The 14,326-nt window shown below is 42.6% G+C and overlaps 1 protein-coding gene across 4 annotated transcripts in view; it reads right to left on the bottom strand.

Moving 5' to 3' along the window:
• The window catches only part of rtkna (rhotekin a), an 87,094-nt gene that overhangs the window by 35,508 nt on the left and 37,260 nt on the right, over positions 1 to 14,326 (bottom strand). Inside the window, exon 1 of one of the 4 annotated variants that reach the window (XM_078251544.1) lies at positions 6,413 to 6,899. The exons of the other annotated variants lie outside the window; for them this stretch is intronic. Within the exon in view, the coding sequence (XP_078107670.1) occupies positions 6,413 to 6,436 (24 nt within the window). The 5' untranslated portion in view covers positions 6,437 to 6,899. Of the gene's footprint in view, positions 1 to 6,412; positions 6,900 to 14,326 lie in introns of those variants that run through there. 4 annotated transcript variants of the gene reach the window in all.

Below are 14,326 nucleotides of genomic sequence, written 5' to 3'. Positions count from 1 at the left end.
GTGTGAGTGTGTGTTATGCATACATATAAGTGTGTGTACAAGCGTGTGTTCAGTAAGTGACAGTGAGCAAATGAGTTGGTGAAAGTGAAGAGGCAAGGGCAACTGAGATTGCGAAGCGAAAAGAGAGGGAATATAATTAATTGCAGAAAGTGTGTGGAGTGTGTGTGTGTGTGTGTGTGGTTCTTATCTCTGCCCTCCAGAACAACTTGCACAGATTGGGGATCCACATTTACATACACGACACACACACAAAAACTATCGTAAAACACACTCATTTACTCCTCCATTTATCTACACACCGGTACTGCAAAAACAGACACAAGTTCAACATATTTATTCGGCGACAACAGAACAATGCACAGCTTCTTTCTGCTGACATGTAAATGTACAGTACCATAAGCAGGCTCACATGAACAGAGCTAGTCTGGGTCTCACACGGTCTCACACTACAATTCAAAGTGAACCCCATTTGTCTTTCCTGCTTCTGTCTGTGCCGTGAGGGAATAGTTCAAAGCATTCATCCACACGGGACAGATAAACCGTGCACACATTTAGGCCATTTACACAGTCGATATTGAATCATGTTTCAATCAAGGTGAAAATGATAAATTGGACCAATAATAGCCTTTCATTAAATACTTATTGGACAGTCGTTTGAGCAGTCTGGAACTAAAAGTGATGGCAGTTCCTCCATAAACATAGCAGTGTGTAAAAGCTTTTTTCTTTGTACCGTAGTTTTCATTAATCATTTAAAATGATTTTCATGTGGGCCTGGGTTCGAATGAAGAGAGGTTCACTGTCCCATCTCTTTAGAGTCCAGAGTTACAAACTGTCAAACAGCTTTTCAGCCCAGAAAGTAGGGCAAAAGAGTTCATAATATTTTTGTCTTTGAAAATTCTAATTTAAAAGATGATAAGTATGCTTTAGAAATATTGGCTGTTGGTCTAAATATATCAGAACTGGCCCATGTCGGTCAAGTTTTCCCAGTGTGGAACAAATGCAGGACGGAGGCCTGATAGTCAGTGACTGCTCACTGTGGTGGCATTTATGGAGACTCTACTTCAGTCAGTCAGTCAGTCAACACACACACACACACACACACACACACACAAGTAATTTCATATTTCGCAAGTTCATATTTCAAGAATGGACTGTGCACCGCACCCCTTTCACACATTCTCTTGCTAAGCAAATCCATGAGCTATTTTGTGTCCTCTGTATGTAACATGCTTCACACACAATCCTCTCTGTCTGCAACATCTAACCCCAACCATCCTATAGTGAGGTATCATGTGAGCACCATGTGTGCAAGGAATGGTGTGTGTGTGTGTGTGTGTGTGTGTGTGTGTGTGTGTGTTTGTGTGTGTGTGGAAGGTAAAGCTGTGTCTTTAATATTATTATTATCGATTTTGTACGGCCATGCCAGCATTTCATCAGAGGGCCATAGGAGCAGGATAGGTTTCCTAGATTGTTTATCCATTATGTGAGCTTTCCACAGATTTAGTAAGTGTCTGTCTGTCTCTCTGTGTGTGTGTGTGTGTGTGTGTGTGTGTGTGTGTCTACACATTTTGTGACTCTGCTCATATCAACAACACGAGAGCAATTCTGCTGAACAAACATAACCTCATCACAGATTGGCAGTGCGGATGCAGAGTAAAATGAAGGGAAACTTGCACACGTACACACAACAGGTAGCAGGTATTAAGACAGCACAGTATGAATGACTGACAGCACAGCATCTGCTTCCTCGGATAGACATGACAGATAGACGTAGAGCGGTCTGATTGTGATCCGCTGCCAGCAGCTCTGCATTAGCTGCCTGTCTGATTATCTGTCTGTGGCACTGAGCGCTCTCCTCCATGACCATCAATCCCTTCCCAATCTCCCTCTGCATCGTCAGGTCATCACTCCTCTTTAATTGTCTGTCTGTCTGTCTGTTTATCTGCCTGTCCTCTGTTTGTCCATCACTCCTTTCCTCATCCACTGAATCAGCATCATGAGGCCACACCAATCTGCTGCTGCCTAAATGTACACTCTGTCCCATGAAAGATTACACCGACTGTCTATATCCACGACCTTACATGTTTACATGACCCGTATCAAATTTCGGAATATTGTCATATTCTGAATAATAGCGGAATATTAGTGTGCATGTTAACATGCTTATTGATATATCCTGCTGCATCAACCCCACCAGTCCTCTCTCCCCACTATCTCTCTCCCTCCCTTTGTGTTTTAAGGCACTCATGTTAGGACAAACCCATCGAGAACTCTGCCTGCCACAACATTTGCTTCTAAAAGGAGAAAGAAAAATAGGACAGAACATTACTGAGAGAGCTGTGCCACGGCATGTCGGGGCGGGTTCAGAGCTGGCTTTGTTTAGAGTATATAGGAGTCATGGAGCTGAATACCGAAAGCAGGAGTGGAGGACCAAAGCTGGCCCTCGCAGCTCGCTCTATGTGAGATAGTAAGAAACCCCCAGAGACAGGAAGATTGTCTTTGAATAAGTGTGAGGTAAAAGATCTATAATTGGGTAGGCAGTGAGGCAATATAGTGGCGGAGGAAGGTGTAAGTGGCTCATTTTTCACACTAGTCCTAAAACAACTGGCTCAAGGGGCACACACACACACACACACACACATAAAACAAAGTCCAACTCACCCCCTACTCCTCCTCCTCCACAGCTGCTGTCATGCTGTACAGTCCATAGAATAATGGGTTACAGTTCCCTCTGTGTTTCTTAGGCTGAGGACGTCCTAGCCATCTCAGGCTACATCTACTAGTATGTTTTCATTTTTAAGTGGCATTTTGAGACAAAAAAAATATATCTCCGTTCACACAAGAGTTTTAGCTCCAGTAGCAAAACTAATCTCACGTCTGACAACGCATATCACTTGATCATTCGCACACACTGGGCATCTAGGGCGTTTCTTTTATAGGTCTCAGCGATCGGCCCCTATTTTAAACAATAAAGAAAGTAAGACGTCCTTTTTCGTATACATACTTTAGAACTATTCTTTCTTCAACTTAATTATTTCCTGGATATTGTATCACCATAGCCCCTTAATATATGTAGATATTCAAGAATTGGGATTCAAATCGAAAACATTTGTTTGGCGTAGGGCCCCCAGACCACCTGCTTTGTGTCCTCCCCCCCACTTCTCAAACCAAAGTTACACCCTTGCTGGACATGTGCGCGCCGGTCCAAACAGGTAGCAGATTGTCTGACATTACTTTGCGGTTGAAAATCTTGGATGTATTATTTGAAAATCCAGAAAATACTTGGAGAAAGAACAACAATGGCAAAAACATGAAGACCAAGGATTTATTAGCTTGGACCGACGACGAGGTGGAACGGTTACTGAAAGGTACGTAAGCCTACCTAACCGATAAGATTGACTGACGTGCGTCGTTTCCAAAAGTCTCCGTCTGTGCCAGTCCAGACTGCAAAGCAATGCCGGAGTTTTCAAACCAAAACAGGGGCAGCAGCGTTTCCAAATGTCTCCATTTTAGGGGCTCGGAAACGCCGGAGTATTGTGGACGCGAGGCGTAAACGTAGCAAAAGATATTCGTTTTTTAAACTAAAACGTAGTAGTGTAGATGTAGCCTCAGTCCCAGCAGCTGCCTCCTGGGAGAAAGCAATGGACAATATCAGCAGAGAAAACAGAATGACCTCTACTGCAGACACACAGCAGCATGGAGCAGGGGCAGAGAGGGGAAACGCACGTGACTGCAGAGGTGAGCGAAGGCTGCGTAGGGAAGAGGAGGAGGAGAGACAGATACAAGCGGAGGAGACACTCGATATAGCTGTCCAGATAGATAGGAAGACAAAGTGGAGAGAGACAGAAAGCTGGACAGACAGAGACTTGTCTGCAGAAAGCTTCTCTGCAGTAAGTGGTTATTGATTGTTAGACACAGGCCGAAGGATTCCATGGAAAAGGAACTGACACGGGATGCTGACTTTTCTCCCCCCGTTGTAGAATTGCAAACGCAGTAAAAAGCACAGGCGGAAATGCATTTTACAAAAAACAAGACCAGTTTACGATTATTTTCATAGTAGATTAATCTGTCGGTTATTTTCTCGATAAATCGACCCGTTGTTTGGTCTAGAAAATGCCAGAAAATTGTGAAAAATGTATTCCAAAGCCATACATACTTGGGCATGTTTAGGCCTTTATTATATAGGCAAGCTGAAGATGTGAAAGTGGAGAGAGAGGGGGAAAGACACGCAGCAAAGGGCCACAGGTCGGAGTTGAACATGCAGCCGCTGCGACAAAGACTGAGCCTTTGTACATGGGGCGCGCACGCTCTACCAGGTGAGCTACCCAGGCGCCCCAGACGTCCTCAAATTGTGTCCACAACTTAAAGATATTCAGTTTACTGTCACAGAGGAGTGGAGACACTAGACAAATAGTCACATTTAGGAAGCTGGAATCAGAGAAGTTTTACTTATCTTTCCATAAAAAATGACTCAAACCAATTAGAGCAGATTCATTTAGTAGTTGACAACTCAACGATTAATCGATTAGTCTTTGCAGCTCTAAGCTGCAGTATGCCATGAATACAGCGAAACCATTGCACAAAGAAGCATCAGGAAGATGCTGTGTAGTCACACTGAGGAGGAGCTCTGGCACGCCGCTGACCTTTTCACTACTAATAATCAGAGATGGCTGTGGTTGTAACAGTAGTAGGGACAAAATGCACACACACACACACACACACACACACACACACACACACACACACACACGTGCACGTGCACGTGCAGGCTGTATTGCAGGAATGGAAAGATCACATATGTCTTGCTTGCTCAATCTCTAACTGATGTGGATGCAGGTGACCTTTTAAATCAACATGAGACTAAAATCTAAACGCTCGCTCGCTCTCCCTCTCTCACGTCAGGAAGCAGCCCGCCATTAAGCAAAGTGAAGGCAATCAACAGACAGAGATGCAGCCAGTCTGCTTGATCTGTGCATGGATAGCGTTTCAGTGGTGATAGAAAACTTGATTATAGGAAGTGGTCAGAGCTACCAGTCTGCCGGGCAACTCTGCTCAAACCAAGAAAGCAAACCGACTGCCTGCCTGTCACTCACACACACTCATACACACACACACACACACACACACACCCACCCTTTTCTGTGGTTAGCCGTGTTTAAGTGGAAAGCATGGCAATCTTGAAATAGAAATGTGAATTCATAATATGCATGTCTCTGCTATGTGGACTGGCATCCTCTGAGCCAAACAGCTTTATGTGAAAACCCTGGAATTTTATTAGTTTATTGCTGTGGGAAAAAAAAGGCAATGAAATACATAATATTCTCACATGTAAAGCTATTTTCTGCTCCAGTGTTCAACTTGAGTGTGGCTGTTTTTGTGCCGCCAATTCAAGGCGTTTAGGAAAGATTTATTCACAGGAGAGGGGAAAGGGTGATGACTGGGAGATGTAAGTCATTATTGCAGTAATATTGCACAGTTGTCACATTGTTCCAACTCTGACAGGCTGGGTGATATGACACAGTGCAGTCAGGCAACATGAAATTGAGGGTTTCTATCCTCCTATTAACCACTCACCCTCAGGCACAGCAGAGAAAGAGCTGGCTTATAGAGTGAGTGATTTAAGGTGACAAAGTAAGAAAATCAATAGCGGCTATTATTATTGAATTGGGTCATTATGCCCAAAGGAACTGCAACTAGGCTAATGTAACAACACCTGCCCCCTGATGTAACAAGGCACACCTAGCACTCAAATGGTGTAACCAGACTCCCTTTAAAAATCGTGCATTTTAAAACAATTATCATTTTTAGAAGAAGTCATTGACTTGTAGAACATGGTATTAAAGGTTTCACAGATCATTGGGTACCACTCTTCAATTCGGCAAACATCTTATACACCAATCAATCAATTTTCTTCGGTAAACTCATATTTCATAACTTGTTCATCTAATATTCCTTCAGTCTTCCTCCACACTGGAAATAAAACATGGTGGGCGGTAGCTTGCAGTGTGAACCAATTCTAAAAGTTGGAATTGTTTTAATAGAATCGGCTGCTTGAATTAATAGTGGCGCCGAATTCATCAAAAGACTTCATTTATTCACGGAGCGGGATTAGGTCCAATCCGGAATGCAGACTTGGGAGATAAACAAAACAACTTTAAAATGTCGGGGTTTTCAATAGTGGCGTCGAGTCTCTCCAAGCAACGAACAAGAAATGATCAGAGCACACTGAGACAATCAATAGAGCCAATGACCTGATCTCCAAGGATCATAAGTAGCCTGAGTGATCTGACGGTCACGAATGAAGTGTGACGTGTAGGCTCTTACAGCTGACTGTCATTTTTTTTTTTTCTTCCATTTCATCTAAAGCTTAAAAGTCCTCTACATCTTTTCGGAAACAAAACAACATCCTTACCCTTTGATTCTTTGAGTTGTTCATCCTATCCAAAGAGGAGCACTCCGCTTCACAACTCTCCAAAAACTGGCAGCAAGAGCTCTTTTTACGCAACACCGAGGTCCGTTAAACGTCCCACACACACACACACGCGCAATATGAAAACACGACAGCAAATAGGAAATACCTTAACTCAGATTTTCCCTTTGAGTCACCTCCATTTAAAAGCAAAACATTACAATATCCGCAGAAAATCCGAGAGTAGCTGCCGTTTATTAGCCGCAGAACAGAAGTTGTTACGGATCCGCGCAGAAATCACAAACCCCACTCTTGGCCATTTGGGAACGATAGCGGTCATGTGTTTCAGCCCCTCTCTGTGCTGTCCTCATTATCACCATGATGTTCGTCGTCGTCGTCTCAGTATACAGCTCCAGATCTCCAGTCCGGGTTCTCACACACACACACACACACACACACACACACACACACACACACACACACACACAAGGGAGGATAAAGACTGACCGAGTGATGGACCAACCGAGAGCCCTGAGGAGGCGCGCGTGTGTGTGTGTGTGTGTGTGTGTGTGTGTGTGTGTGTGTGTGTGTTCCTAATCTGTGTGTATAGCAGAGGGGAGCGAACTGTCATTTACGGCAGTGGCTCTCAAGGCTGTGTCCAGGCATCATCCCACTGTCATTCACCATACAGTAAATGAGATTACGTAGCCTACTGGAGAAAAAAAAAAATAATAATAAAAAAAACTTTTCTCAGGGAGTTTGTTGTAGTCAGTCCACAGACATTTTTCACTGTCCCATGGGGTTCCAGGGTCCCTCTGAGATCTCACAAAAATGGCAGATCTGGCATGATCTAAAGCTACTTAGGAGAGACTGACATGACATAAGGAGGATTTGGCAGCCCTGAGTTTGGCCATAGTTTGAAGTGGGTTGCATGTGTGTCAGTATAATCCACTGTGGTTGCTCTGTTCCTACACCGCCCACAACTTTTTAAAGTTATGATGACTCAAGGCACTGGTCAATATTCTGTTTGCAAAACATCCCTCTTTTCCCACGCGTACATTTAGAGGACCGTAAACTATTAACTCAGTAACACATTTTAAGTCTCGATTGGCACAGGGATACTTTATGCTATGAAGATGAAATCATTCTACTTGGAACTGGACAGTGAGTTAGTCTGCATATGAAAACATGTTTCAATATCAAAACATCACAGTGTGCGCAAAAAATATTGGCCCGCAGCCTACAGTTGGTACAATAATATGTAATTCTACTGACAGAAAAACAAAAATTGCCATCCGTCTCCCTCTGCCCTTTCCTCTTTCTGTGGCCGCCTCTGTTTATTGCCTGGCCCATATGTGTGCACTGGGAAGTTGCTGTGCAGTGGATTGCATCGCCTTGTCGGCCGGTGATGTATGAGAGTGATTTGTGGGAAGGTGGAAGTGGAAAAAAACAGATGAGTCCGGCTAGAATTAAGAGTGGGGAATAAACCGGCATTAGGGCGAGTCTGCTGACTGAAAGTTTGGCTCCCGGAAATCCACACTTGCAAACTAGCAATTGGAGTGTTCAGGACATTTGTTTTGCAAACATAAAATAGAACATTGTGAAAACATAGTGTACCTCTGCAGGAAATAACTGTAAAGCATCAAACTGCTTTATTATTTTTTGACATTTTCTTAAATATCAGCAGAGCAAAATGGATACAATCTCAGCAATGGAAGACAAAAAAAAAACAAAAAAACACTTGTTTTGTTGTGGGCTGTTTTTTAGGTTGAGAAGTGGAATGAGATATACAGTCCAGAGATGCAGCAGATGAAATGTAGGAGGATCAGGATGGAGGAGGAGAGAGTCAGTCTGTGGGCAGCCTTGGCTAATGGCAACAGAGCAACAAAGTCCATCTCAATGGTGCAATACTACATCTGTGCATCTGGCTGGGTGAATAGTACAGTACAGCTCTTTACATCTAGCTAAGGGCAACAGATGTGGGGGTGGCGCTTCGTCATGGCATTCACTTCATCACCACCAACAAGACACCAACAATCGTTCAAGTAAAGTTAGCTTTAATCCTCATATCTCTCTCTGCTCATCTCTCCGTGTGAGTGGACGTGTGCACCAAAAACAAGATGAGCCTTGATAACTCAGGACTTAGAGCTGTAAATATCCTACAGTTAATTAGATTAAGGTTTCATCAGCAGGTAGCCGTGCCAGAGAGCCGTCCAGAGAAGTGCTGTCGGAGACAAATTTACACCCACTGTTCACCGAAGGATCCAGAAACAACACCAGTGAGTGACTATTCCAACACAGCAACAAGCAGAGACAAAACAGTGATGGCTTCCACTAATGTTGTCACTTGTTAAATAGGACAATTGTATTGAGCAAACACATATATTAAAACATGTTCAAATAATCTGGACATAAGACTAGGGCTGGGTGCAGAACTTCCATATATTTTTAGGCACCGACCGAAGTGACTCCATAGTATCGAGCATTGAAAAACACCGCGGCATTCAATACCAAATATCAATACCTAAGGAATATATCTCATCCGCATCAGTGAGCCAATAAGCATGCAGCATGCTTGTAACAAGATATAATGATGCTTGTGATTGGCTAACGTTACACATTGAGGAGGCAGGCAGGAAAAACTCTAGGCACAGAGATGGGGCGGGGGAGAGACTTGACTACAGTGTGCCTCAGAAAGTTGTAAAAGAACTGACAAAAAAAAAAAAAAAAAAAAAAATGTACTGTGAAATGCTGTAATTTCTGTATGTTAACATGGATTTTATAAAATTGGTATGGTAAAAAAAGGTATTTGTTCAGGAACCGGTATCAAATTCTATGTAGATACCGGATACTGGCTCACCCAGTAAGAGCATTCGCCCCATGTTGGCTGAGTCCTGCAGCGGCCCGGGTTCGAGTCCGACCTGCGGCCCTTTGCTCCGTGTCATCCCCCATCTCTCTCCCCCTTTCACATCTATCCACTGTCACTACAATAAAAAGGGAAAAGCCCCCAAAAATTATTTTTAAAAACAATTTTAAAATGTAAATTTCCAATCAGAATCAGAAAAGGTTTAATTAAATGACTACAGACCCGTTGCCCTCCTTCATCAATACTTTAGATCCAGATTTAGTTGTAATTATACTTTTTAGTGGTCACTACCTATTCTTGTCCTATTCATGTTTTGTTAAAACCATATTCATTACCAAATCACGTTAGTTGTTTGTAATAATCAGCTTAAGTGTGCAGTGCACAGATCATATTAAGCATAGATAACTAAGGATGGGCGGGGTCATGCTGAAGCAGTGCAAAGGCTCATAGGAATAAAAACATATTTCCTGAACGGTTTCTGTCCTAGTTAAAGTATGTTTTAATAATGTGTTAACGTTTTTTGGTGTGCATTTATGTTGCGTGGGTTTTAGTTTTGAATGGTTGATTTAGTGTTGATGTTTAACTCCATTTATTGTTGCACCATGACCGACTGGGGACTGATTTATTTTGATATTAATGTCTAACATTCAAGCCATTACCAAATGAGTTGCTACAAAGCTAATTATTTACTAATTGTGCGCAGAAAATCTAGTGAAGATAATGACCTCTTCTGAAGAGTCCATCATGTTTTTTTTAATCCTCTGTGTCCTCCTTGGCTACTAGCAACTGCGCGGAGGAGGCGTTATTATGGAACCCACGCAACTTCTAGGCAAGACCTGCCCTTCAATAGCATTCATATGCTACTATTGGCCAGGCGTCCATGCTCACGCAAGGTAACGGAACCCGATTTGTTCAGGTCCTATCCCCTGACCAGTCGGCTATCCTAACCTTAACTACTCGAGGTCAAAGCCTATCCCCAACCAATCGGGCTGCCTCGAGGGCGGGACCTGCCTAGAAGTTGCGTGGGATCCATAATAACGCATGATGCAAAAACAGTGGTGTTGTCATTACTTAGAATTCCTCATGGGGGCGACAACAGCTACACACTATAGCTTTAAAATACCCAAATAAATAAATGAGCATATTTATAATGTTAAAAGTAATCTTCTTTATTCACCAAATAAAAAAGTATCCATTTTGAGGGTACCTCGTGTAATCCTTCCATTTAATCCGGCTCTGCTTGCACATGGTCAGCTTCAGTTTTCCCATGCTGAATGACTCAGCGGGACCAGCGGAGTGAATGATTGCCGTCATTCCCAGTGTCATAGCACTGCATACAGTATGACAGGATGAGAAGACATTCCTCCAGCCAGACTAACCTACTCAACCCCCCTCCCTCTGAGACTCGAGCACTTCCTATTGACTCACACAAACTCAAGAGTGTTTTTCCCAAACAAGCGTTTCTCTTCCTCTCGGCAGCTGCTGTACATCCTCCCTTCTGTAGATAGAAGAGCCTGTTGTAACCGCGTGTCCAATTATAGGCCATCTTTCTAAAGCATTTCTGTTTCATTTGTAATCTTTTCATAAGCTTGAATAAAAATTCAATGTTAATTGCTATCGCGACATAGAGGAGTAACTTCACAGTAAAGATTAGCAAAATTCCCACTTTGGGTTTGTGCAGATTTTAATCTGGTGCCTTTGTTGGCAGTGATTGTTGAGGGACAGGCCTATGTTTCTCTTTCACATATTTTACCCCCATTTTTAAACAGCCCTTTGTTTGAATAAAGGTCTCTGGGCAATTTCACATAAACTGACCCAAAGGAAACAGTGGAGCACATGGATAAGCTTCAATTGCTTTATTGCAAGAGTGAAAATACATTTTTACGTTTTTATAGCTTTCTCTTCCTGTTACCACCATATTTTTAGACCACAAGTCTGTTATGGAGGCACACTGACAATCATTGCAACGAGTTAGCTAAATAGTGCAGTATATAAACACTACTTAACCTAAAAATAGCTGTTTTAACAGGGTTATGTGTGTATATATGTGTATATGTGCAAAATGTGGCGCCTGAAATTATATGGGAATGGACTATGAAATCCATTTGGGGCACCCACTATTCTAATAAATAAACTGCAATTCTTTTTTAAATAATTGTGCAGCCATATTACAGAATGAATCTAAGCATTATGTATTGCCTCTCTTAATTTCTACCTTTCATCAGTCATAGAACAACACAACTAGGGCTGCAACCAACGATTATTTTCACGACTAATCGATTAGTTGTTTGGTCTATAAAATGTCAGAAAATGGTGAAAGATTTCGATCAGTGTTTCCCAAAGCCCAAGATGACGTCCTCACAAGATATTCAGTTTACTGTCACAGAGGAGAGAAGAAACTAGAAAATATTCACATTGAACAAGCTGGGGTCAGAGAATTGTAATTTTTGTCCCTAAAAAATAACTGATTAATCGATTATACAAATTGTTGGCGATTTAATAGTTGACAACTAATTGATTAATCTTGAGGGCTCTAAACAGAATCCTTTGTTTTTAGATGTGACATGGAAGGAGAAAACAAAGTATTCAAGTTGGGTAGCCTGTTAGACCCTATTGGCCATAAGAGGGCAAGGCAACATCTACAGACACTCAGTGCATCTCATGTTGATTAAAGCTATAGTGCGTAGTTTCTGTCGCCCCCATGAGGAATTCTAAGTAATGACAGCAAAACTGTTGGCTCGTCCACATGATACAAGCCTAGAGCTATCAAATAAGGGACATGGGTAGAGCTGGGTATTCAATACTTTTTAGGCACCGACCGAATTCCCTCCAAAGTATCGAGTATCGAAAAATGCCTCATCATTCAATACCCAATTTCAATACCTAAGGAGTAAATCTCATTAGCGTCAGTGAGCCAATAAGCATGCAGCATGCTTCTACCAAGATCTGATAATGCTTGTGATTGGCTCTATAACATTCCACGTCGTAGAGACACGCAGGAATACTCTACGTTACGCACAGAGACGGGGCTCACGTAGTAGGAGCTGAAAAATAAATCAAAAGATGTATGCCGTAATGTTGCAATTTCTTTTGTTTTATAAAATTGGTATCGAAGTCACGGTATTGTATCGGTACCGGTGTTGAAAAAATGTTGAGCGATACCCAGCCCTAGACATGGGATGTACCCACCGAAACAGGATCATTCACTCCTCTTATTTACTCTCATTGCTGAACTGGGCCTCGAGTCTCAGAAACTGTATCCATGTTGTTATGTGCCTGTCCTGGTTTTGTCTTATGCAAGGACTAAGAAGCATGTAGAGACGTGCGGGCAGCCTGAGGTGCTGTAGAACAGGTCACGTATGCTGAGGAGACTAGAGCCTGACACCAAACATACATGCTATCAATACCAGATAGATTTATTATGAGAGGCGATGCCCATTCACCTGTTCACAGCAGTGGCAGTGCAGTTTACATACTAGGCCGCAGAGTTTAACTAGCCTGTAAATCTAGATTACCAAACCTGTATGTCTCATCGTTATCACTACAACAGTATCAACATATGCAACATGAGAAACCTAACGAACATCCTGAGACATGACCTTATGTCATCAGGGACGCATAGCTACTGCAACCTATGCCTTAGTATTATGCAAGTTAAATAAACAGTGATCCTATTCAAAGCTATTTATACTAACCGCCAGTCTTGATGGACTTTACAGTGACAGCTGTGGATGCCAACTGTGAGGACGTGAGCTGTGTGTGTGTGTTTTTTTTTTTTTTTTTATGTAGGCCCAAAATAGTGCGGCAATAAACCTACACATGTGGTTACATAACAGCCAGTCTGTGGCCACAGTGAGACATGACCAATGACACAGTCATATAGAAGCTTGGTGTAGCAGGGGTTAATAAGGGTGTCAGTCCGGTTAGCGATCTGTCTCAGCCAGTCATATCCAGCCATGCTTCTCCCCAGAACCAATAGGAATACCTGTACAGTCCCTGAGTCTGGATTAAACTTGTCATTAGAGCTGCAAAGATCAATCAATTAATCAATTGTCAACTATTAAATTAACCGCCAACTATTTTGATAATTGATTAATCGATTGAGTCGTTTTTTTATGAAAAAATATAGAATATTTTCTAGTTTCTTCACTCTGTGACAGTAAACTGATTAATCAACTATGAAAATAATCGTTGCAGCCCTACTTTTCATCTCCTCAACTCCAAGATTAGACACGCATATACCGACATATGGGCTCCCTTCAACTCTGACAACTTGAGGATGCCCTGCAAGCTTTAAAAAAAATAAAAAATAATTTCAATAAAGGAGGAGGCGAAGGAGGACGCAGAGGATAATGGAGTCAAAGGTGTGTGTGTGCTTGTGTGTGTGTTTGTGTATGCAAGAAGACAGCAGAAAGGAGAAGAGATTATAGTATCAACACAACAGCTTGTGTAACATTCTCAAAGGGTATTATACACACTCCTCAGCTCCCACACACACACACACACACACACACACACACACACACACACAAGCGCACCTCCTCAGAAACGGCTCTCAGTTGGTCCATCACTCGGTCAGTCTTTATCCTCCCTTGGGTGTGGGTGTGTGTGTGTGTGTGTGTGTGTGTGTGTGTGTGTGTGTGTGTCACATCTGCTAATGTAACCCTGAGATTTTGACCCCAAGTCCCAAACATGACATCATCCAGCTGGAGAGTTTGTTCCACTGATCTCATCTTAGTGAGGCAGAAAGAGGTTGTTTTTTGTGAAGGGGGGAGTTGTTTGGGGGCGGAACAGCTCATCCATTCCTCTCAGCACCTCGTACCACAACAAGAGGGCCCCTTTTCAGCAGCCTTGGCCTTCAGATCCACCTCAGCTTTAAGCCCTCAGCTCCTGCTGACCTGCCTCTAAACCCTGGAATTCCTCCGTGACAGATCGCCGTTGGCATTTAGGTTTTTCTTAACAGCACAACCGTCAATCTTAAGGCACCCAACCACAGAAAAAAAGTCACCTAAAACTCGAAGCGAGTCTCTTGTTGCAGTCATAACAAAGCC

Source organism: Sander vitreus, chromosome 5, assembly GCF_031162955.1.
Source record: "Sander vitreus isolate 19-12246 chromosome 5, sanVit1, whole genome shotgun sequence".
Lineage (NCBI taxonomy): Eukaryota > Metazoa > Chordata > Actinopteri > Perciformes > Percidae > Sander > Sander vitreus.
This window is presented reverse-complemented; position numbering and strand designations above follow the sequence as displayed.